This window comes from Panulirus ornatus, chromosome 63 (genome assembly GCF_036320965.1).
Source record: "Panulirus ornatus isolate Po-2019 chromosome 63, ASM3632096v1, whole genome shotgun sequence".
NCBI lineage: Eukaryota > Metazoa > Arthropoda > Malacostraca > Decapoda > Palinuridae > Panulirus > Panulirus ornatus.
In genome coordinates this window covers 24,588,946-24,615,864 of record NC_092286.1, presented here as the reverse complement: position 1 = coordinate 24,615,864, position 26,919 = coordinate 24,588,946, and the positions used below count along the sequence as shown (strand labels likewise).

The 26,919-nt window shown below is 42.4% G+C and overlaps 1 protein-coding gene across 1 annotated transcript in view; it reads left to right on the top strand.

The window, feature by feature from the left end:
- Positions 1 to 26,919, top strand: part of LOC139745988 (uncharacterized) — a 134,986-nt gene that overhangs the window by 47,818 nt on the left and 60,249 nt on the right. Inside the window, exons 11-12 of the mRNA XM_071656750.1 lie at positions 3,564 to 3,881; positions 11,636 to 11,983. Of these exons, the coding sequence (XP_071512851.1) occupies positions 3,564 to 3,881; positions 11,636 to 11,983 (666 nt within the window). The remainder of the gene's footprint in view (positions 1 to 3,563; positions 3,882 to 11,635; positions 11,984 to 26,919) is intronic.

Below are 26,919 nucleotides of genomic sequence, written 5' to 3'. Positions count from 1 at the left end.
AGGGAAAGAAAGAGAAAAGGATAAAGGGTGGGAAGGAATTGAGATTGAAAGATAATGGCCTTCTACTGAGAAGGCCATTATACATAACAATCACTCCTCACATCAATAACATCAACACAGAAGCAACACACAAAGTGATTTGACTCAGAAACACTAACTGCACCAGATTTTGTCCAAAATGGAATCCCTCAACAGCCTTAGCAAACAGTTCCTCAGCTTCACATTAAAGTATGCCTCACCTGCCTGGTGTTCCACTCTCTAAAAGAGCAAGTATAACAGTGCTGCAGTTCACATAAAAAGTGTACTTAGAACAGTCACTGGCTGCCAAGCAACTGCAAGCAAGCACTGAACACCTACATACTGAAACAAAGATCCTCCTGATGCAGTCCCACCTCAACATTTTTTGCTCTCATTTCTAAGCATCTGACCAAACCCCTCTCACCCAAAGCACTGTATAACTAACCATCAACCTCCAAGTAGAAATAAAAAGCTCACACTTGCATCACACATCTACTCACAGATTCTTAAACCCACAACAAATATAACACTGACAAAACACATGGACACTTTTAAGTAACCAGACAGTCTTAAAACAGTAGACCTTCCAACTCTGTCTTAAACTCAAGCCTACCAGACATACATACATCAGAAATCACACTCCCCAAACAGACATCACCCACCACATTAATGTTACAAACACCATTTCGGCATATTCCAAGACCCTTCATGCCCACTATGTAACTACCATAAAGATTGCACTGATTACGTACTCAATTGCATTGCACTTAGATACACATACAATTATATTTTTTTTTTTATTATACTTTGTCGCTGTCTCCCGCGTTTGCGAGGTAGCGCAAGGAAACACGAAAGAAATGGCCCAACCCCCCCCATACACATGTATATACATACGTCCACACATGCAAATATACATACCTACACAGCTTTCCATGGTTTACCCCAGACGCTTCACATGCCTTGATTCAATCCACTGACAGCACGTCAACCCCGGTATACCACATTGCTCCAATTCACTCTATTCCTTGCCCTCCTTTCACCCTCCTGCATGTTCAGGCCCCAATCACACAAAATCTTTTTCACTCCATCTTTCCACCTCCAATTTGGTCTCCCTCTTCTCCTCGTTCCCTCCACCTCCGACACATATATCCTCTTGGTCAATCTTTCCTCACTCATTCTCTCCATGTGCCCAAACCACTTCAAAACACCCTCTTCTGCTCTCTCAACCACGCTCTTTTTATTTCCACACATCTCTCTTACCCTTACGTTACTCACTCGATCAAACCACCTCACACCACACATTGTCCTCAAACATCTCATTTCCAGCACATCCATCCTCCTGCGCACAACTCTATCCATAGCCCACGCCTCGCAACCATACAACATTGTTGGAACCACTATTCCTTCAAACATACCCATTTTTGCCTTCCGAGATAATGTTCTCGACTTCCACACATTCTTCAAGGCCCCCAGAATTTTCGCCCCCTCCCCCACCCTATGATCCACTTCCGCTTCCATGGTTCCGTCCGCTGCCAGATCCACTCCCAGATATCTAAAACACTTCACTTCCTCCAGTTTTTCTCCATTCAAACTCACCTCCCAGTTGACTTGACCCTCAACCCTACTGTACCTAATAACCTTGCTCTTATTCACATTTACTCTTAACTTTCTTCTTCCACACACTTTACCAAACTCAGTCACCAGCTTCTGCAGTTTCTCACATGAATCAGCCACCAGCGCTGTATCATCAGCGAACAACAACTGACTCACTTCCCAAGCTCTCTCATCCCCAACAGACTTCATACTTGCCCCTCTTTCCAAAACTCTTGCATTTACCTCCCTAACAACCCCATCCATAAACAAATTAAACAACCATGGAGACATCACACACCCCTGGTATTGCAGTGGAATTTATTAAAAAAGGGGGTGACTGTATTGTTGAGTGGTTGGTAAGGTTATTTAATGTATGTATGAGTCAGTTGTTGTTCGCTGATGATACAGCGCTGGTGGCTGATTCATGTGAGAAACTGCAGAAGCTGGTGACTGAGTTTGGAAAAGTGTGTGGAAGAAGAAAGTTAAGAGTAAATGTGAATAAGAGCAAGGTTATTAGGTACAGTAGGGTTGAGGGTCAAGTCAATTGGGAGGTGAGTTTGAATGGAGAAAAACTGGAGGAAGTGAAGTGTTTTAGATATCTGGGAGTGGATCTGGCAGCGGATGGAACCATGGAAGCGGAAGTGGATCATAGGGTGGGGGAGGGGGCGAAAATCCTGGGGGCCTTGAAGAATGTGTGGAAGTCGAGAACATTATCTCGGAAAGCAAAAATGGGTATGTTTGAAGGAATAGTGGTTCCAACAATGTTGTATGGTTGCGAGGCGTGGGCTATGGATAGAATTGTGCGCAGGAGGATGGATGTGCTGGAAATGAGATGTTTGAGGACAATGTGTGGTGTTAGGTGGTTTGATCGAGTGAGTAACGTAAGGGTAAGAGAGATGTGTGGAAATAAAAAGAGCGTGGTTGAGAGAGCAGAAGAGGGTGTTTTGAAGTGGTTTGGGCACATGGAGAGGATGAGTGAGGAAAGATTGACCAAGAGGATATATGTGTCGGAGGTGGAGGGAACAAGGAGAAGAGGGAGACCAAATTGGAGGTGGAAAGATGGAGTGAAAAAGATTTTGTGTGATCGGGGCCTGAACATGCAGGAGGGTGAAAGGAGGGCAAGGAATAGAGTGAATTGGAGCGATGTGGTATACCGGGGTTGACGTGCTGTCAGTGGATTGAAGCAAGGCATGTGAAGCGTCTGGGGTAAACCATGGAAAGCTGTGTAGGTATGTATATTTGCGTGTGTGGACGTATGTATATACATGTGTATGGGGGGGGTTGGGCCATTTCTTTTGTCTGTTTCCTTGCGCTACCTCGCAAACGCGGGAGACAGCGACAAAGTATAATAAATATATAAATATGACTCATGTTGAGGTGCCTGAGGATTGGCGGAATGCGTGCAGAGTGCCATTGTACAAAGGCACAGGGGATAAGAGTGAGTGCTCAAATTACAGAGGTATAAGTTTGTTGAGTATTCCTGGTAAATTATATGAGAGGGTATTGATTGAGAGGGTGAAGGCATGTACAGAGCATCAGATTGGGGAAGAGCAGTGTGGTTTCAGAAGTGGTAGAGGCTGTGTGGATCAGGTGTTTGCTTTGAAGAATGTATGTGAGAAATACTTAGAAAAGCAAATGGATTTGTATGTAGCATTTATGGATCTGGAGAAGGCATATGATAGAGTTGATAGAGATGCTCTGTGGAAGGTATTAAGAATATATGGTGTGGGAGGAAAGTTGTTAGAAGCAGTGAAAAGTTTTTATCGAGGATGTAAGGCATGTGTACACATACAATACCATAGTATTTTATGACCTGTGGCCCTGACTAGTGGATGTGTACTGCAGTGCTGCAGGAGCCTTGTTCACCCTCTTCTGTACATTCTCATCTTAGTTATGTATTTCTTTTGGTCATCCTTGCTCTTGTAATGAATGATTCTTATTATTTATTTCAGGGACTGGAGAATGCACTGAAGCAACCATTATTAGATCAGTCTGGAAATGCCTGCCCATCTCTTGATGACCCAGTTGAGGCAGATGAGATAAGCTCACCATTAACAGTAATAGATCCTCAAACTGATGAACGACCACAGTTGCGTGAGGCTCGTAATGTGCGAAACACATTTAGTAACAGCACTACATCAAGTTTCATTAATAATGAACAAAATTCCAGTTCAGCTGATGGATATAAGAATGGTACCCCTCATACAAATTCCATGGCGACAGACTCGGCTTATGCAATTGGAGATCGTAAGGTGTTTGGTCATGCACAGGTAAGAATTTTCAGAAAAATTTTGAAAGTGAGCATGACTTGTTAAGACGTACTGTAAGCTTCAAGTATAACATTGTTTATTAGGCAAGTTCCTTACAGTAAAGTGGAATCCCATTATACTGTAGAAAATTTTTGTTTAGATTAGTACTAAAATGATGCTATACACATGTATATACATACACGTCCACACACGCAAATATACATACCTATACATCTCAATGTACACATATATATACACTTTTTTTTTTTTTTTTTTTTGCCGCTGTCTCCCGTGTTTGCGAGGTAGCGCAAGGAAACAGACGAAAGAAATGGCACAGCCCACCCCCATACACATGTATATACATACGTCCACACATGCAAATATACATACCTACACAGCTTTCCATGGTTTACCCCAGACGCTTCACATGCCCTGATTCAATCCACTGACAGCACGTCAACCCCGGTATACCACATCGATCCAATTCACTCTATTCCTTGCCCTCCTTTCACCCTCCTGCACGTTCAGGCCCCGATCACACAAAATCTTTTTCACTCCATCTTTCCACCTCCAATTTGGTCTCCAACTTCTCGTTCCCTCCACCTCCGACACATATATCCTCTTGGTCAATCTTGGTCAATCTCTCTTACCCTTACGTTACTTACTCGATCAAACCACCTCACACCACACATTGTCCTCAAACATCTCATTTCCAGCACATCCATCCTCGTGCGCACAACTCTATCCTTTGCCCACGCCTCGCAACCATACAACATTGTTGGAACCACTATTCCTTCAAACATACCCATTTTTGCTTTCCGAGATAATGTTCTCGACTTCCACACATTCTTCAAGGCTCCCAGGATTTTCGCCCCCTCCCCCACCCTATGATCCACTTCCGCTTCCATGGTTCCATCCGCTGCTAGATCCACTCCCAGATATCTAAAACACTTTACTTCCTCCAGTTTTTCTCCATTCAAACTTACCTCCCAGTTGACTTGACCCTCAACCCTACTGTACCTAATAACCTTGCTCTTATTCACATTTACTCTTATCTTTCTTCTTACACACACTTTACCAAACTCAGTCACCAGCTTCTGCAGTTTCTCACATGAATCAGCCACCAGCACTGTATCATCAGCGAACAACAACTGACTCACTTCCCAAGCTCTCTCTTCCACAACAGACTGCATACTTGCCCCTCTTTCCAAAACTCTTGCATTCACCTCCCTAACAACCCCATCCATAAACAAATTAAACAACCATGGAGACATCACACACCCCTGCCGCAAACCTACATTCACTGAGAACCAATCACTTTCCTCTCTTCCTACACGTACACATGCCTTACATCCTCGATAAAAACTTTTCACTGCTTCTAACAACTTGCCTCCCACACCATATATTCTTAATACCTTCCACAGAGCATCTCTATCAACTCTATCATATGCCTTCTCCAGATCCATAAATGCTACATACAAATCCATTTGCTTTTCTAAGTATATACACACACAGACATATACATATATACACATGTACATAATTCATACTGTCTGCCTTTATTTATTCCCATCGCCACCTCGCCACACATGGAATAACATCCCCCTCCCCCCTCATGTGAGCGAGGTAGTGCTAGGAAAAGACAACAAAGGCCCCATTCGTTCACACTCAGTCTCTAGCTGTCATGTATAATGCACCGAAACCACAGCTCCCTTTCCACATCCAGGCCCCACAGAACTTTCCATGGTTTACCCCAGATGCTTCACATGCCGTGGTTCAATCCATTGACAGCACGTTGATCCCGGTATACTGCATCGTTCCAATTCACTCTATTCCTTGCATGTGCAGCCTTTCACCCTCCTGCATGTTCAGGCCCCGATCACTCAAAAACTTTCACTCCATCTTTCCACCTCTAATTTGGTCTCCCACTTCTCGTTCCCTCCACCTCTGACACATATATATCCTCTTTGTCAATCTTTCCTCACTCATTCTCTCCATGTGACCAAACCATTTCAAAACACCCTCTTCTGCTCTCTCAACCACACTCTTTTTACTACCACACATCTCTCTTACCCTTTCATTACTTACTCGATCAAACCACCTCTCACCACATATTGTCCTCAAACATCTCATTTCCAGCACATCCACCCTCCTCCACACAACTCTATCCATAGCCCACCCCTCGCAACCGTATAACATTGTTGGAACCACTATTCCTTCAAACATACCCATTTTTGCTTTCCAAGTTAACTTTCTCGACTTCCACACATTTTTCAACGCTCCCAGAACTCTCACCCCCTCCCCCACCCTATGATTCACTTCCGCTTCCATGGTTCCATCCACTGCCAAATCCACTGCCAGATATCTAAAACACTTTACTTCCTCCAGTTTTTCTCCATTCAAACTTACCTCCCAATTGACTTGTCCCTCAACCCTACTGTACCTAATAACCTAGCTCATATTGACATTTACTCTCAGCTTTCTTCTGTCACACACTTTACCAAACTCAGTCACCAGCTTCTGCAGTTTCTCACATGAATCAGCCACCAGCGCTGTATCATCATCGAACAACAACTGACTCACTTTCCAGGCTCTCTCATCCACAACAGACTGCATACTTGCCCCTCTCTCCAAAACTCTTGCATTCACCTCCCTAACAACCCCATCCATAAACAAATTAAACAGCCATGGAGACATCACGCACCCCTCCCGCAAACCAACATTCACTGAGAACCAATCACTTTCCTCTCTTCCAACTCGTACACATGCCTTACTTGATAAAAACTTTTCACTGCTTCATACAACTTACCTCCCACACCATATATTCCTAATACCTTCCACAGAGCATCTCTATCAACTCTATCATATGCCTTCTCCAGATCCATTTGCTTTTCTAAGTATTTCTCACATACATTCTTCAAAGCAAACACCTGATTCACACATCCTCTACCACTTCAGAAACCACACTGCTCTTCCCCAATCTGATGCTCTGTACATGTCTTCACCCTCTCAATCAATACCCTCCTGCATAATTTCCCAGGAATACTCAACAAACTTATATTCTATTCCTTGCATGCCTTTCACCCTCCTGTATGTTCAGGCCCCGATCGCACAAAATCTTGTTCACTCCATCCTTCCACCTCCAACTTGGCCTCCCACTTCTCCCTGTTCCTTCCACATATATCCTCTTTGTCAGTCTTTCCTCTCTCATTCTCTCCATGTGACCAAACCATTTCAATACACCCTCTTCTGCTCTCTCAACCACACTTTTTATTATCACACATCTCTCTTACCCTTTCATTACTTACTTGATGAAAGAACCTCACACCACTTATTGTCCTCAAACATCTCATTTCCAACACATCCACCCTCCTCTGCACAACCCTATCTATATCCCATGCCTTGCAATCATATAACATTGTTGGAACCACTATTCCTTCAGATATACCCATTTTTGCTCTCTGAGATAACGTTCTTGCCTTCCACACATTCTTCAACGCTCTCAGAACCTTTGTCCCCTCCCTCACATAGTGACACTTCCACTTCCATGGTTCCGTCTACTGTTAAATGCACTCCCAGATATCTAGAACACTTTGCTTCCTCCAGTTTTTCTCCATTCAAACTTACTCCCAATTGACTTAGTGTGGAAGTTAAGTTGCTAGAAGCAGTGAAAAGTTTTTATCAAGGATGTAAGGCATGTATACAATTAGGAAGAGAGGAAAGTGATTGGTTCCTAGTGAATGTTGGTTTGCAGCAGGGGTGTGTGATGTCTCCATGGTTGTTTAATTTGTTTATGGATGGGGTTGTTAGGGAACTGAATGCAAGAGTTTTGGAGAGAGGTGCAAGTATGCAGTCTGTTGTGGATGAGAAGGCTTGGGAAGTGAGTCAGTTGTTGTTCGCTGATGATACAGCACTAGTGGCTAATTCGGGTGAGAAACTGCAGAAGTTGGTGACTGGGTTTGGTAAAGTGTGTGAAAGAAGAAAGCTAAGAGTAAATGTGAATAAGAGCAAGGTTATTTGGTTCAGCAGGGTTGAGGGACAAGTAAGTTGGCAGGAAAGTTTGAATGGAGAGAAACTAGAGGAAGTAAAGTGTTTTAGCTGTCTGGGAGTGGATTTAGCAGCGGATGGAACCATGAAAGTAGAAGTAAGTCACATGGTGGGGAAGGAGGCGAAGGTTCTGGAAGCATTGAAGAATTGTGAAAGTTGAGTTATCTTGGAGAGTTATCTTGGAGAGCAAAATGTTTATGTTTGAAAGAATAGTGGTTCCAACACTGTTATATGGTTGTGAGGCATGGGTTATAGATGGGGTTGTGTGGAGGAGGGTGGATGTGTTGGAAATGAATGTTTATGAGGACAATATGTGGTGTGAGGTGGTTGGATCGAGTAAGTAATGAAAGGGTAAGAGAGATGTGTGGTAATAAAAAGAGAGGAGTTTGCTTTGAAGAATGTATGTGAGAAATACTTAGAAAAACAGATGGATTTGTATGTAGCATTTATGGATCTCGAGAAGGCATATGATAGGGTTGATAGAGATGCTTTGTGGAAGGTATTAAGAGTATTTGGTGTGGGAGGTAAGTTGCTTGAAGCAAGGATGTAAGGCATGTGTACGACTAGGAAGAAAGTGATTGGTTCCTAGTGAATGTTGGTTTGTGGTAGGGGTGCATGATATGTCCATGGTTGTTTAATTTGTTTATGGATGGGATGGTTAGAGAGGTGAATGCAAGGGTTTTGGAGAGAGGGGCATGTATGCAGTCTGTTGTGGATGAGAGGGCTTGGGAAGTGAGTCAGTTGTTGTTCGCTGATGATGCAGCGCTGTTGGCTGATTCAGGTGACAAACTACAGAAATTGGTGATTGAGTTTGATAAAGTGTGTGAAAGAAGAAAGCTGAGAGTAAAAGTGAATAAGAGCAAGATTATTAGGTTCAGTAGGGTTGAGGGATACGTTAATTGGGAGGTAAGTTTGAATGGAGAAAAACTGGAGGAAGTGAAGTGTTTTAGATATCTGGGAGTGGATTTAGCAGCAGATAGAACGATGGAAATAGAAGTGAATCACAGGTTAGGGGAGGGGTTGAAGGTTCTGCGAGCGTTGAAGAATGTGTGGAATGCGAGAACATTATCTCAGAGAGCAAAAATGGATATGTTTGAAGGAATAGTGTTCCAACAATGTTATGTGTATGCAAGGCATGGGCTATAGATAGGGATGTGCAGAGGAGGGTGGTTGTATTGGAAATAAAATGATTGAGGACAATGTGTCGTTTAAGGTGATTTGATTAAGTAATGAAAGGGTAAGAGAGATGTGGTAATAAAAAGAGTGTGGTTGAGAGAGCAGAAGAGGGTGTGTTGAAATGATTTAGTCACATGGAGAGAATGAGTGAGAAAAGATTGACAAAGAGGATATATGTGTCAGAGGTGGAGGGAACAAGAAGCAGGGGACCAAATTGGAAGTGGAAGGGTGGAGTGAAAAAGGTTTTCAGCAATCGGGGCCTGAACACATAGGAGGGTGAAAGGTGTGCAAGGAATAGAGTGAATTGGAACGATATAGTATCGGGGTCGACGTGCTGTCAGTGGATTGAACCAGGACATGTGAAGCGTCTTGGGTAAACCATGGAAAGGTGTGTGGGGCCTGGATTTGGAAAGGGAGCTGTGGTTTCGGTGCATTACACATGACAGCTAGAGACTGAGTGCAAATGAATGTGGCTTTTTTGTCTTTGACCAGCACTACCTTGTGGGGGATGCTCCATGTGTGGTGGGGTGGTGATGGGAATGGATGAAGGCAGCAAGTATGAATATGTACTCCTGAAACAGGAGTGGTGAGAGTATGTGATAGAGTGTAAGAAAGTAAACTCTAGATAGATATGGGTAAAACTGAAAGTGGATGGAGAGAGATGGGTGATTATTGGTGCATATGCACCTGGGCATGAGAAGAAAGATCATGAGAGGCAAGTGTTTTGGGAGCAGCTGAGTGTGTTAGTAGTTTTGATGCACGAGACTGGGTTATAGTGATGGGTGATTGAATGCAAAGGTGAGTAATGTGGTAGTTTAGGGAATAATTGGTGTACATGGTATGTTCAGTGTTGCAAACGGAAATGGTGAAGAGCTTGTAGACTTATGTGCTGAAAAAGGACTGGTGATTGGGAATACCTGGTTTAAAAAGAGAGATATACATAAATATACGTATGTAAGTAGGAGAGATGGCCAGAGAGGGTTATTGTATTATGTGTTGATTAATAGTTGCGCGAAAGAGAAACTTTTGGATGTTAATGTGCTGAGAGGTGCAACTGGAGGGATGTCTGATCATTATCTTGTGGAGGTGAAAGTGAAGATTTGTAGAGGTTTTCAGAAAAGAGAGAATTTTGGGGTGAAAAGATTGGTGAGAGTAAGTGAGGAAGTACTCAGTACCAGGAGAGACTGAGTACAGAATGGTAAAAGGTGAGAACTAAGGACATAAGGGGAGTGGGGGAGGAATGGGATGTATTTAGGGAATCAGTAATGGCTTGCTCAAAAGATGCTTGTGGCATGAGAAGCGTGGGAGGTGGGCAGATTAGAAAGAGTAGTGAGTGGTGGGATGAAGAAGTAAGATTATTAGTGAAAGAGAAGAGAGAGGCATTTGGACAATTTCTGCGGGGAAATAATGCAAATGAGTACGAGATGTATAAAAGAAAGAGGCAGGAGGTCAAGAGAAAGGTGCAAGAGGTGAAAAAGAGGGCAAATGAGAGTTGGGGTGAGAGAGTATCATCAAATTTTAGGGAGAATAGAATGATGTTTTGGAAGGAGGTAAATGAAGTGGGGAACAAATGGGAACTTCAGTGAAGGGGGTAAATGGGGAGGTGATAACAATTAGTGGTGATGTGAGAAGGAGATGGAGTGAGTATTTTGAAGGTTTGTTGAATGTGTTTGATGATAGAGTGGCAGATATAGGGTGTTTTGGTCGAGGTGGTGTGCAAGGTGAGAGGGTTAGGGAAAATGATTTGGTAAACAGATAAGAGGTAGTAAAAGCTTTGCAGAAGATGAAAGCCGGCAAGGCAGCGGGTTTGGATGGTATTGCAGTAGAATTTATTAAGAAAGGGGGTGACTGTATTGTTGACTGGTTGGTAAGGTTAATGTGTGTATGTCTCATGGTGAGGTGCCTGAGGATTGGCAGAATGCGTGCATAGTGCCATTGTACAAAGGCAAAGGGGATAAAAGTGGGTGCTCAAATTACAGAGGTATAAGTTTGTTGAGTATTCCTGGGAAATTATATGGGAGGGTATTGATTGAGGGTGAAGGCATGTACAGAGCATCAGATTGGGGAAGAGCAGTGTGGTTACAGAAGTGGTAGAGGATGTGTGGATCAGGTGTTTGCTTTGAAGAATGTATGTGAGAAATACTTAGAAAAGCAAATGGATTTGTATGTGGCATTTTTTTTTTCTTTTTTTTTTTTATTTTCCAAAAGAAGGAACAGAGAAGGGGGCCAGGTGAGGATATTCCCTCAAAGGCCCAGTCCTCTGTTCTTAACGCTACCTCACTAATGTGGGAAATGGCGAATAGTATGAAAGAAAAAAGTATATATCTGTGTATGTATGTTTACGTTGAAATATTTAGGTATGTATATGTGTATGTGTAGGCATTTATGTATATACATGTTTATGTTGGTGGGTTGGACCATTCTTTCCTCTGTTTCATTGCACTATCTCGCTAACACAGGAGATGGCGATTAAGTATAATAAATAAATAGAATAGATATACTGTTTGATTAAGAAATTGTTTTTAATGAAAAAGGTGTTTTGTTCCCTGTAGGTGGTGGCAATGTCTCAGTCTCGGGATAAAATATCAAGTGACTCTAACAAGACTCCAGCTTCAAGTAAGGAAGATGGCAGAACACAACAAATTGTTTCCTCTACCTTGGAGACCTCCCCCCTCATTCTTCAAGAGCCCACAAATACTGTCACTGTACCTGCTACAAAAGAAGAATTAGTAGATACTGTTGACAAACGCATCAAGAAGCCACCCCCTTATCACATAGCAGCTGTTATGTCAAGGCATGCTGCTGACTTCAGCGAATCAACCGTGGAGGTTTCCTTGGCAACTAGTGGGTCCCAGGGCAGTTGTGGGCTTACTGTTAAAGAGCTTCCAGGAACACAACAGGTACAGAAATTAATGTAATTAGATCTAGTGTTTTAGGTTGCAGGGAAACACTGGGTATCAAGGTGTCCATACCCTTTCTCTATCCTGTAAAGTTAGGGTTGAGGACCCCAACTCTGTGAATAAGTCCCACAAAAGGTCCACATGGCCTCAGACAAAACAAGAGTGACTGTATCCCTTTTGACAAGAGTTGCAGGTCTGTCCCATATGATTAACTGATTAATGATAGTAGATTACTCATGGTTGGTAAGGATACTCATTGTATGTTTGGACATGATGAAGTGCCTGAGGATTGGCAGAATGCATGCATAGTGCCATTGTACAAAGGCAAAGGGGGTAAAGGTGAGTGTTCAAACTACAGAGGCATATGTTTGTTAAGTATTCCTGGGAAAGTATATGGGAGGGTATTGATTGAGGGTAAAGGCATGTAGAGAGCATCAGATTGGGGGAGAGCAGTTTGGTTTCAGAAGTAGTAGAGGTTGTGTGGATCAGATGTTTCCTTTAAAGAATGTATGTGAAAAACACTTAGAAAAACAGATGGATCTATATTTAGCATTTATGGATCTAGAGAAGCCACATGATAGGGTTGATAGAGATGCTTTGTTGAAGGATCTAAGAGTATATGGTGTGGGAGGTAAGTTGTTAGAAGCAGTGAAAAGTTTTTACCAAGGATGTAAGGCATGTGTACAAGTAGGAAGACAGGAGAGTGGTTGGTTCCCAGTGAATGTCGGTCTGCGGCATGGGTGTGTGATGTCTCCATGGTTGTATGATTTGTTTATGGATGTGGTGGGTAAGGAGGTAAATGCAAGAGTTTTGGAGAGAGGGGCAAGTATGCAGTCTGTTGGGGATTAGAGGGCTTGGGGAGTGAGTCAGTTGTTGTTCACTGATGATACAGATATAGTGGCTGATTTGAGTGAGAAACTGCAAAAGTTGGCAACTGAGTTTGGAAAAGTGTTTGAAAGGAGAAAGTTGAGAGTAATTGTGAACAAGAGCAAGGTTATTTGGTTCACTGGGGTTGAGGGACAAGTTAGTTGGGATGTAAGTTTGAATGGAGAAAAATTGGAGGAAGTGGACATTTTTAGATATTTGGGAGTGTACTTAGCAGTGAATGGAACCATGGAAGCAGAAGTAAGTCACAGGTTGGGGGAGGTATAGAAGGTTCTGGTAGTGATGAAGAATTTGCAGAAGGAGAGAGCGTTATCTTGAAGAGCGAAAATGGGCATGTTTGAAGGAATAGTAGTTCCAACAATGTTATATGGTTGTGAGGTATGGGCTGTAGATAGAGTTGTATGGAAGATAGTGTATACATTCGAAGTGATAAGTTTGAGGATATTATTTGGTGTGAGTTGGTTTGATTAAGTGATGAAAGGGTAAGAGAGATGTGTGGAAATATAAGAGTGTGGTTGACAGAGCAGAAGAGGGTGTGTTGAAATGGTTTGGGCATATGGAGAGAATGAGTGGGGAAAAGTTGGTGAAGAGGATATATGTCAGAGGCTGAGGGTAGTAGACCAAACTGGAGATGGAAGGATGGAGTGAAAAAGATTTTGAGTGATTGGGGCCTGAACATACAGGAGGGTGAGAGGCATGCAAGGAATAGAGTGAATTGGAATGATGTGGTATACTGGGGTCGATGTGCTGTCAATGGACTGAACCAGGGTATGTGAAGCTTCTGGGGTAAACCATGAAAAGGTCTGTGGGGCCTGGATGTGGATGTGGAGCTGTGGTTTTGGTACAATACACATTACAGCTAGGGTCTGAGTGTGAAAGAATGTGGCCTTCTTTGTCTGTTTTCATGGTGCTATCTCGCTGAAGCTGGGGGTAGTGTTGCTATATCCTGTGGGGCGGGGTAGTGACAGGAACGGATAAAGGCAAGAAAATATGAGGGAGATGGAGTGAGTATTTTGAAGGTTTGTTGAATGTGTTTGATGATAGGGTAGCAGATGTAGGGTGTTTTGGTCGAGGTGGTGTGCAAAGTGAGAGGGTCAGGGAGAATGGTTTGGTAAACAGAAAAGAGGTAGTGAAAGTTTTGCTGAAGATGAAAGCCAGTAAGGCAGTGGGTTTGGATGGTATTGCAGTGGAATTTATTAAAAAAGGGGGTGAAGGTGTTGTTGACTGGCTGGTGAGGATATTCAATGTATGTATGGTTCATGGTGAAGTGCCTGAGGATTGGTGAAATGTATGCATAGTGCCATTGTATAAAGGCAAAGGGAATAAAGGTGAGTGTTCAAATTACAGAAGTATAAGTTTGTTGAGTATTCCTGGAAAATTATATGGGAGTGTATTGATTGAGAGGGTAAAGGCATGTACATAGCATCAGACTGGGGAAGAGCAGTGTGGTTTCAGAAGTGGTAGAGGATGTATGGATCAGGGGTTTGCTTTAAAGAATATATGTGAGAAATACTTAGAAAAACAGATGGATTTGTATGTAGTATTTATGGATCTGGAGAAGGCATATGATAGAGTTGACAGAGATGCTTTTTGGAAGGTATTAAAAGTATATGGTGTGGAAGGTAAGTTTCTTGAAGCAGTGAAAAGTTTTATGGAGGGTGAGGCATGTGTACAAGTCGGAAGAGAAGAAAGTGATTGGTTCCCAGTGAATGTCAGTTTGTGGCAGGGGTGCATGATGTCTCCATGGTTGTTTAATTTGTTTATGGATGGGGTTGTTAGGGAGGTGAATGCAAGAGTTTTGGAGAGAGGGGCAAGTATGCAGTCTGTTGTGGATGAGAGGGCTTGGGAAGTGAGTCCGTTGTTGTTCGCTGATGATACAGTGCTGGTGACTGATTCGTGTGAGAAACTGCAGGAGCTGGTGACTGAGTTTGATAAAGTGTGTGAAAGAAGAAAGCTAAGAGTAAACGTGAATAAGAGCAAGGGTTTTAGGTTCAGTAGGGTTGGGGGACAAGTAAATTTGGAGGTAAGTTTGAATGGAGAAAACTGCAGGAAGTGAAGTGTTTTAGATATCTGGGAGTGGATTTAGTAGTGGATGCAACCATGAAAGTGAAAGTGAGTCACAGGTTGGGAGAGGGGGCGAAGGTTATGGGAGCGTTGAAGAATCTGTGGAAGGCAAGAACATTATCTCGGAGAGCAAAAATGGGTATGTTTGAAGGAATAGTGGTTCCAGTAATGTTATTCGTTGTGATGCATGGGCTATTGATAGAGTTGTGTGGAGGAGGGTGCATGTGTTGGAAATGAGATGTTTAAGGACAATATGTGGCATGAGGTGGTTTGATCAAGTAAGAAATGAAAGGGTAAGAGAGATGTTTAGTAATAAAAAGAGTGGTCACATGGAGAGAAAGAGTGAGGAAAGATTGACAAAGAGGATATATGTGTCAGAGGTGGAGGGAACAAGGAGAAGTGGGAAACCAAATTGGAGGTTGAAGGATGGAGTGAAAAAGATTTTGAATGATTGGGGCCTGAACATACAGGAGGGCGAAAGGTATGTGAGGAATAGAGTGAATTGGAATGATGTGATATAGCTGGGTTGATGTGGTATTATTGGATTGAACCAGGGCATGTGAAACGTCTGGGGTAAACTATGGAAAGTTTTATGGGGCCTGGATGTGGAAAGGGAGCTGTGGTTTTTGTGCATTACACATGAGAGCTGGAGACTGAGCGTGAAGGAATGTGGCCTTTGTTGTCTTTTCCTAGCACAACCTCACGCGCACGCAGGGGGAGGGGGGTGCCATATCATATGTGGCAGGGTGGCAGGCGGGAATGGATGAAGGCAGCATGTATGAATATGTTCATGTGTATACATGTATATGTCTGTTGATATATGTGTATGTATACTTTGAAATGTATAGGTATGTATATGTACTTGTGTGGGCATTTATGTATATCCATGTGTATGTGAGTGGGTTGGGCCATTCTTTCATCCATCTCCTTGTGCTACCTTGCTAATGTGGGAGACAGCAACTAAGTATAATAAATCAAAAATGAGAGGGGAGGATTTCCAGCCTTCCACTCCCTCTCCTTTTAGTTGCCTTCTGCAACATGCAGGAAATACGTGGGAAGTATTCTTTCTCCCTATCCCCATATTTATGAATGAAGATAACATGTGTAGGTGTGTACATGTGTATATATATGTATGTATATGTTGAAATGTGTATGTATGTATATGTGCGTGTGTGGCCATTTATGTATATGTGTATTTGGGTGGGTTGGGCCATTCATTGTCTGTTTCTTTTCACTACCTCTCTGACACAGGAGATGGCAATTAAGTATACTAAGGAAAAAATAGAATAAGAAAATATATCCTCTTTGTGAATCTTCCTTCACTCATTCTCTCCATGTGTCCAATCCATTTCAACACACCCTCTTCTGCTCATTCAACCACTTTTTTTATTACCACACATCCCTTCTACCCTTTCATTACTTACTCGGTCGAACCACCTCTCACCACATATTGTCCTCAAACATCTCATTTCCAACACGTCCACCCTCCTCTGCACAACCCTATCTATAGTCCATGCCTCGCAATCATATAACATTGTTGGAACCACTATTCCTTCAAACATAACCATTTTAGCTCTCCGAGATAACATTCTCGCCTTCCACACGTTTTTTAGTGCTCCCAGAACCTTCACCCCCAACCCCCACCCTGTGACTTGCTTCCGCTTCCATTGTTCCAAACGTTACTAAGTCCACTCAGACATATTTAAAACACTTCACTTCCTCCAGTTTTTCTCTATTCAAACTTACCTCCCAATTTACTTGCCAACTTAACTTGTCCCTCAACCCTACTGAATCTAATAACCTTGCTTTTATTCACATTTACTCTCAACTTTCTCCTTTCACACACTTGACCAAACTCAGTCACCAACCTCTGCAGTTTCTCACCCAAATCAGCCACCAGTGCTGTATCGTCAGCGAACAACAACTGACTCGCTTCCTAAGCCCTCTCATCCACAACAGACTGCATACTTGCCCCTCTCTCAAGAGCTCTTGCATTCACCTCTCCAACCACCCGATCTATAAACAAATTAAACAACCATGGAGACCTCATGCACCGCTGCTGCATAATGACATTCTCTGGGAACGAATCACTTTCCTCTCTTCCTACTCGTACATGTGCCTTTCATCCTTGGTAAAAACTTTTTACTGCTTCTAGTAACTTACCTCCCGTACCATATACTCTTAAAACCTTCCACAAAGCATCTTTATCAACCCCATCGTATGCCTTCTCCAGATCCATAAATGCTTCATACAAATCCGTCTGTTTTTCTCAGTATTTATCACATACATTCTTCAAAGCAGTCACCTGATCCACACATCCTCTACCACATCTGAAACCACGCTGCTCTTCCCCAGTCTGATGCTCTGTACATGCCTGTACCCTCTCAGTTGATTTTTTTTTTTTTTTTTTTTTTTTTTTATACTTTGTCGCTGTCTCCCGCGTTTGCGAGGTAGCGCAAGGAAACAGACGAAAGAAATGGCCCAACCCCCCCCATACACATGTACATACACACGTCCACACACGCAAATATACATACCTACACAGCTTTCCATGGTTTACCCCGGATGCTTCACATGCCTTGATTCAATCCACTGACAGCACGTCAACCCCTGTATGCCACATCGCTCCAATTCACTCTATTCCTTGCCCTCCTTTCACCCTCCTGCATGTTCAGGCCCCGATCACACAAAATCCTTTTCACTCCATCTTTCCACCTCCAATTTGGTCTCCCTCTTCTCCTCGTTCCCTCCACCTCCGACACATATATCCTCTTGGTCAATCTTTCCTCACTCATTCTCTCCATGTGCCCAAACCATTTCAAAACACCCTCTTCTGCTCTCTCAACCACGCTCTTTTCATTTCCACACATCTCTCTTACCCTTACGTTACTTACTCGATCAAACCACCTCACACCACACATTGTCCTCAAACATCTCATTTCCAGCACATCCATCCTCCTGCGCACAACTCTATCCATAGCCCACGCCTCGCAACCATACAACATTGTTGGAACTACTATTCCTTCAAACATACCCATTTTTGCTTTCCGGGATAATGTTCTCGACTTCCACACATTTTTCAAGGCTCCCAAAATTTTCGCCCCCTCCCCCACCCTATGATCCACTTCCGCTTCCATGGTTCCATCCGCTGACAGATCCACTCCCAGATATCTAAAACACTTCACTTCCTCCAGTTTTTCTCCATTCAAACTCACCTCCCAATTGACTTGACCCTCAACCCTACTGTACCTAATAACCTTGCTCTTATTCACATTTACTCTTAACTTTCTTCTTCCACACACTTTACCAAACTCCGTCACCAGCTTCTGCAGTTTCTCACATGAATCCGCCACCAGCGCTGTATCATCAGCGAACAACAACTGACTCACTTCCCAAGCTCTCTCATCCCCAACAGACTTCATACTTGCCCCTCTTTCCAAGACTCTTGCATTTACCTCCCTAACAACCCCATCCATAAACAAATTAAACAACCATGGAGACATCACACACCCCTGCCGCAAACCTACATTCACTGAGAACCAATCACTTTCCTCTCTTCCTACACGTACACATGCCTTACGTCCTCAGTTGATACCTTCCCATATAATTTCCCAGGAATACTCAACAAACTTTTTTTTTTTTTTTTTTTTTTTTGTCGTTGTCTCCTGCATTTGCGAGGTAGTGCAAGGAAACAGACGAAAGAAATGGCCCAACCCACCCCCATACACATGTATATACATACCTCCACACACGCAAATATACATACCTACACAGCTTTCCATGGTTTACCCCAGACGCTTCACATGCCCTGATTCAATCTACTGACAGCACGTCAACCCCGGTATACCACATCGATCCAATTCACTCTATTCCTTGCCCTCTTTTCACCCTCCTGCATGTTCAGGCCCCGATCACACAAAATCTTTTTCACTCCATCTTTCCACCTCCAATTTGGTCTCCCACTTCTCCTCGTTCCCTCCACCTCCAACACATATATCCTCTTGGTCAATCTTTCCTCACTCATTCTCTCCATGTGCCCAAACCATTTCAAAACACCCTCTTCTGCTCTCTCAACCACACTCTTTTTATTTCCACACATCTCTCTTACCCTTACGTTATTTACTCGATCAAACCACCTCACACCACACATTGTCCTCAAACATCTCATTTCCAGCACATCCATCCTCGTGCGCACAACTCTATCCATAGCCCACGCCTCGCAACCATACAACATTGTTAGAACCACTATTCCTTCAAACATACCCATTTTTGCTTTCCGAGATAATGTTCTCGACTTCCACACATTCTTCAAGGCTCCCAGGATTTTCGCCCCCTCCCCCACCCTATGATCCACTTCCGCTTCCATGGTTCCATCCGCTGCCAGATCCACTCCCAGATATCTAAAACACTTTACTTCCTCCAGTTTTTCTCCATTCAAACTTACCTCCCAATTGACTTGACCCTCAACCCTACTGTACCTAATAACCTTGCTCTTATTCACATTTACTCTTAACTTTCTTCTTTCACACACTTTACCAAACTCAGTCACCAGCTTCTGCAGTTTCTCACATGAATCAGCCACCAGCGCTGTATCATCAGCGAACAACAACTGACTCACTTGCCAAGCTCTCTCATCCCCAACAGACTTCATACTTGCCCCTCTTTCCAAAACTCTTGCATTCACCTCCCTAACAATCCTCAACAAACTTATGCTTCTGTATTCTGAACACTTACATTTATGCCCTTTGCCTTTGTACAGTGGCACTATGCATGCATTCTGCCAGTCCTCAGGAACTTTACCATGATCCATACATATATTTGAATATCTTTACCAACCAATCAACAACACAGTCACCCTTTTTTTTAATAGATTCCACTGCAATACCATCCAAACCCTCTGCATTGCCGGCTTTCATCTTCCGCAAAGCTTTCACTACCTCTTTTATGTTTACCACATCATTCTCCTTGACCCTCTCACTTTGCAAACCACCCTGACCAAAGCATCCTATATCTGCCACTCTATCATCAAACACATTCAACAAACTTTCAAAATACTCACTTCATCACTACTTGTTATTTACCTTCCCATTTGCCCCCTTCACTGATTTTCCCATTTGTTCTCTTGTCATACACACATTATTTACCTCCTTCCAAAGCATCTTTTTATTCTCCCTAAAATTTAATGATATTCTCTCACCCCTACTCTCATTTGCCCTCTTTTTCACCTCTTGCACTTTTCTCTTGACCTCCTGCCTTTTTTATACATCTCCCATTCATTCGCACTACTTCTCTGCGAAAATTGTCCAAATGCCTCTCTCTTCTTTTTCACTAACAACCTTACTTCATCCCACCACTCATTACCCTTTCTAATCTGCTCACCTCCCATCTCTCTCATGCTACATGCATCTTTTGTACAAGCTATCACTGCTTCCTTAAATGCATCCCACTCCTTCCCCTTTCCCCCCTCACATCATTTGCTCTCACCTTTTACCATTCTACACTCAATCTCTCACGGTACTTCCTCATACAAGTCTCCTTTCCAACCTCACTTACTCTCATCACCACTCTCTTCACCCCAGCATTCTCTCTTTTCTGAAAATCTTAATCTTCACCTTCACCTCCACAAGATAGTGATCAGACATCCCTTCAGCTCCCCCTCTAAGAAATTTACATCCAAAAGTCTCTCTTTTACGTGCGTATTAGTTAACATATTATCCAATAATGCCCTTTGACCATCTCTCCTACTCACTTATGTATGCTTATGTATATCATTCTTTTTAAATTAGACATTCCCAATCACCAGTCCTTTTTCAGCATACTAATCCACAAGCTCTTCACCATTTCCATTTACAACACTGAACACCTCATACACACCAATTATACCGTCTTCTGCCACATTACTCACCTTCGCATTCAAATCACCTATCACTAAAACCCGGTCTCATGCATCAAAGCTGCTAACGCACTCAATCAGCTGCTCCCAAAGCACTTGCCTCTCATGATCTTTCTCCTCATGACCAGATGCATGGGCACCAATAATCACCCATTTCTCTCCATCCACTTTCAGTTTTACCCATATCAGTCTAGAATTTACTTTCTTACACTCTTATCACATACTCCCACAACTCCTGCTTCAGAAGTGCTACTCCTTTCTTTGCTCTTGTCCTCTCACCAACCCCTTACTTTACTCCCAAGACCTTCCCAAACCACTCTTCCCCTTTACCCTTGAGCTTCGTTTCACTCAGAGCTAAAACATCCAGGTTCCCTTCCTCAAACATACTACCTATCTCTCCTTTTTTTTCATCTTCGTTACATCCACACACATTCAGACACCCTAGTCTGAGCCTTCAAGGAGGATGAGCACTCCCTGCTTGACTCCTTCTGTTTTCCCTCTTAGAAATATAAAGACAAGGAGAGGGGGTGTTTCCAGCCCCTCGTTCCCACCCCCTTTATGTATTTTATTATTAACCTAACTGCTGTAACAGCAGTTTCTTGCATCAGTGAGGTAGTGCCAGGAAACAGATGAAGAATGGCCCATCTGCTCATATACACATATATGTATATACATAAATGCCCATGCATGCACATGTACATACATATACATATCAACATATACATACATATACATACACATACATACACATACACAGTCATATACATATATACACATGTACATATTCATACTTGCTTGCCACACAGGAAATAGCATCACTAGCCCCAGCTTCAGTGAGGTAGCGCCAGGGAAACAGACAAAAAATGCCACATTCATTCACATTAAGTCTCTAGCTGTCATGTGTAATGCACTGAAACCACAGCTCCCTCTCCACATCCAATCCCCACAGACCTTTCCATGTTTACCCCAGACACTTCACATTTGTTGCATTAAAGGTTATTTTTGCCATGGAGTTGTCTTATAGGAAAGTTTTCCTTAACCCACTTCCTTCATGTGGGTGTGCTTCAGTACAAACTGCAGAGGAGAAAAAGGTAGGTTAAGAAAGTTGAAAGAACTTTTCTTCAAGTAGGCATCCTCCAAGGAATTTTTACAGTTCAGTGACCTTGCCCAGCCTTCACTCCCTTTTTTTGAAAAAGTCTCTATACCTTTTGTTATGAGCATTAGCTGGCACTCATGACCTGCAAAATGTGAGCTTTCAGTTGGTAGGAGGTTTCAGTTACTGATTGGCTGAGGGTGGACCCAATGCAATTGATGTGAATACCATAAAGGTTTTTCACAACCCTTATCATCAGAATACCGTGGGATGGCTGGGTCCAGACTCATGAATTCCCAGAGAATTTACCATGCTTGTGGAACACTTCCTTGAAGTAGAAAAGGGTGTAAAACTTTCAAAACCTACCTCTGTCTGTTTTGTATCTTTTATTGAATGCTGTTATTATCGTGTGACTTAGTGATTTTATGGTACTATACTTTTGGTGTTCATTTCTGATTTTTTATGATACCTGAATCTCTGATGTTTCCCTCACTTTCTTTCTCTGTTGGTCCTTTGTAAGACATCATCGTTACATTGTTCATCAGTCTATAGTTTATTTATTCAAGTGTTTCTTCATGGAATTTCACTAGGTTCTCTTCAGCTCACTTAACTCACATCCAGGTTTTTTTCATACTTTTTTGTCTTCTTCCATCATTTTGCTGACTCTGGTATCCTCTGCAATGAATTTTTCTTTTCTTTCTTTTGCTTCAGTATCTTTATATATCACAGTTACAGTATGAATAGGATTAAAGTCTGTACTGCTCTCTGTGGTACATCTGATGGAATATTTCATCAGATATGGTTTTGCTTGCTAAACATAAGAATTTTCTGTTTGTTAGAAATTATTTGATCCATCTTCCACTTTCACCTTTTAAGCTTTTTCTGTTTTCCTAATAGAATTTAACAGTTTATTTGATAATCACTATATCTCATCCTTGACCTCCTCTCTGCCTTTTTTGACTTCCCACTCTGCTCCCTTTGTTGATGCTCCCATTTATTTTATTGTTCTGCCCACTGTTCACTTCCTTCCAAAATATTTTCTTTTCTCCCAGAAGTTTTTCCAATACTCTCTCACCCTAACACTCATTTCCCTTCATTTTCAGTCCCTGCTTCTATTTTTAAGACCCCCTTTTGTATCCTCTTGTACATCTCTCAGTCACTCACATTCCTTCCATGTAGATATCGCCCACACACATTTTCTTTCTCTTTTAGTAACAGCTGAACTTCCTTAATTTGACATTCATTACCCTTCCTCATCTGCAGGCATCCCACCCTCAGCATGTTACACACCTCTTATGCCAACATAAATGTTGCTTCCTCAAATACCTCCCCTATTTTGCCCTCTCTCCTAATTTCTTGTATTCTTACCTTTTTCCATTCTTCATTCAATCTCTCTTGGTCTCTGGTATCCTCACACAAGCTTCTTTTTTGAGCTCACTTTTTCACCACTCTCTTCCTGCTTATATCATATCCAGTGCTCTGAAAGCCTCTGCAGACTTTCATCCTCATCTCCACCAGGAAGTGATCATATATTCCACCAGTTGGCCCTCTCTGGATATTTACTTCCAAAAGTCCCTCTTTAGCTTGCCATTTTATTAGTGTATAATCCAACAATGCCCATTCACCATTTACCAAACTTACCTAAGTATGGTGAATGACCATCTTACTCCAGGTATTCCCTGTTACCATTCCTTTCTCAGTACGCAGCTGCACAAGCTGTTCACCATGTTCATTCACAATGGATGCCCCATTCCTTGCCAATGTACCCTCAGCTCCCACATCACCCACTCCTACAGTCAGATCCATCACAACTACTCAGTCCCTTGTGTTAGATTTTTTATGCACTCTCTCAGCCCCTCCCAGAACACTTCCTTCACTTCCTTATGCCACTCTTCTAGGTGCATAAGTACCAGCAGTCTCCCACCTCTTTCAATTCACTTTCACTTTCCCTAGTATTGGTATGAGGCTCACTTCCTTATACTCTTTCAAAGTTACACAACATCTCCTTCAGCACAAATGCCACCATATACTTTGCTCTTGCTCTCATATTAACCCCATACTTTACTCATAGGGCATCCCTAAACCTTTATTTCTCCTTCCCCATGAACTTAGTTTCACTCAGTGTTAGAACATCCAGGCTCTTCCCAAACATACTACCTACTCTTTCCCTTCTCTTGGTTACTTCCATACATGTTAATACACCCCAGCCTAATCTGTCAAGGAGGAAGAGCACTCTTAGTTTGACTTCTTCTTCAGTTCCAACAACACATAGAATTTGGAATGCAAGGATGTAAGGTTTCCAGCATCCTTCTCATCCCCTTCCCGACATATGTCTGAGTTCCATTCTGACCGACCGGTTGGATCTCAAAATGGATGTAAGTCCGACATATGTCAGTGTAGCATGTAGAATTTATATACCTGTACAGCTTTCTTGTATCCTACTGTATCCTACTCAATTTCAATCATTATCTCATTTTTTATTAATCGCTTTATTATATGATTCTGTAGTTTATTTTTACCTTTTATTTAAGATTCTCTATTTCATGTTTCATCATTTTTGATTTTTTAATTTGTTTTTCCAGTCGTATGTACAGTTGGTTGTAAGTTGCATAGGTCGTAAGTAGGGGTGAGCTTTAGTCATATTTTATAATAAGAGGGCACTATTTTTATCTCCTGTCTCCAGGGAGTAGATGGGGAAGTGTTAACAGACAAAAAAGTGGTCAAGAGGAGATGGCATGAGTATTACAGAGGACTGTTGAATGTATGTGATGATGGGTTGGCAGATGTGCAGTATTTGGGATATTGGGGTGTGTGAAGTGAGAGTCATGGCAAAGTGTTTGGTTGTGAAAGCCTTGTGGAAGATGAAATGTGGTAAAGCAGCTGGTGTGGATGGGAGTGCAGTTGAATTTCTCACAAAAGGGAGTGCCTCTACAGTGGCATTATATAGAGGCAAGAAAAAACAATGGAATGTTCGAATTACAGATGTATGAGTTTGTTGAGCATACTTGGTAAATTGTATGGGAGAGTGTTGGTCAAGAGGGTGACGACATGCACAGAGTATCAGACCGGGTAGGAACAATCTGGTTATAGGAGTGGTATGGGATGTGCGAATCAAATGCTTGCTGTGAAGAATCTGTATAAGAAATACTTGGCAAAGAAGAGGATTTGTCTTTGGCATTTATAGATCTGGAGAAAGCATCTGATAGGGTTGATAGGGATGCATTGTGGAATGTGTTATGAATAAAGTGTAGGAGGAAAACTACTAGAACTAGTGAGGAGTTTTTACCAGGAGAAAAAGGCATATACTTGAGTTGGATGAAAGAAGGGCAGGTGGTTTCAGGTGAAAGATGTGTTTGATGTCGCTATGGCTTTTCATGAAAGTCTGTTTATGGATAGGGTAGTGAGTGAGGTAATTGTGAGAGTCTTGGTGAGAGTCTAACTGTAGCCAGTCAGTTGTGAGAATGGGGTCTAGGAAGTGAATCAATTTGCTAAGGACATGGTTCTGACAGCAGACTTGAATGAGAAACTACAGAAGTTGGTATGTAAGGTTGAGAGAGTGTGTAGGAGAAAGTTGAGAATTTATTTGAAAATGAGGTGATTAACTTTAGCTGGGGAGAGAGACACAGGTTTGATGGAGTGTGAGTTTGAATGTAGAGAACCTGGAGGAAATAGAACAGGTTAGATACCGTGGAGCAGATGGAATAATGAGACCTGAAGTAAGCCACAGGGTGGCTGAGATAGTTATGCTCCTAGGTGCATTGAGAAGTGTATGGAAAGAGAGTTCATTGTCCATGAAGGTAAAGATGGAATATATTTAATGGTGTAACAGTCATGTAAGTGCTGTATGGATGTGAGGCATTATCCTTTTTTAAAAAGGTGTGGAAGAGGATGGATGTGTTGGAAGTGAAATGCTTGGCAGTAGTGTGTGATATGAGGAGGATTTATTGTGTAAGAAATGATAGGTTAGATAGTGTTAGTAGGAAAAATATGATTGTAGTGTTAGTAAGAAGAGTATGGTTGAGGAAGCTGAAGATGTGATAAGGTAAGAGAGTAATAAGATGAGTATACTTGAGAAAGCTGATTGGGGTGTGATGAAACGGATTAAACGTATGGAGAGGATGAGTGAGGGAAGGCTTACTAAAAGTATGTACATGTTAGAAGTTGGAGGAAAGACTGAGAATGAAGGTGGGATGGAAGGGTGGAATAATAGGTGCTTTGAGTGATAAAGGCCTGGACATGCAGGGTGTGAGGCATGCTTGGGATACAGCGTATTAGAATGTAGTTGCAAGGGGATGACATGCTGTTAATGGACTGAACCATAGCATGTGAAGTGGTCAGGGGAAGCAGTGGAAAGTGCTGTGGTTAGGAGGCTCTGGTTTCAGTACACACCAAATATAGAGTGGATATAGGCTGTTCTTCGCTAGTCCCTGTCTCTACCTTGTTATGCAGGAATTGGGATCTTTCTTTATGAATTGGCAGTACATATGTCGTTTTTGTAATATCTGCTATTCTATTTCCAGCTGGGAGACTGGGAATTGCGTTGTTTGAAGGTGTAGTAGTCCTAATAGTGTTGTTTGGATGCAAGGTATGGGCTATAAATGAGAATGTTTGGAAGAAGGTGATGTGCTATGGATGACAAAGGGTGTGCTATGGACAATATGTGGTGTGAGAAGGATTAATCAAGTAATGATTAGGGAATAAGAAAAGTAGGGCTGAAAGATAGCTGAAGAGAGTGTGCTGAAATGGTTTGGACATATGGAGAGAATGAATGTGAAGACTTTGACAATGAGACTGTGTCAGAAGTGGTGTGGACAAGGATAAGGGGGAGGCTAGAGTGAATGAGATTCTGAGTGATCAGGTCCTTTTCATGGAGGGGGGTGAGTCATGCATGGAATAGAGTGAACTGGAATGATGTGGTATATGAGTGACTTGCTGTCAGTAGACTGAACCAGGACTGTGAAACAGCAGCGGAAACCACAAAAGGTATATAGGGCCTGGTTG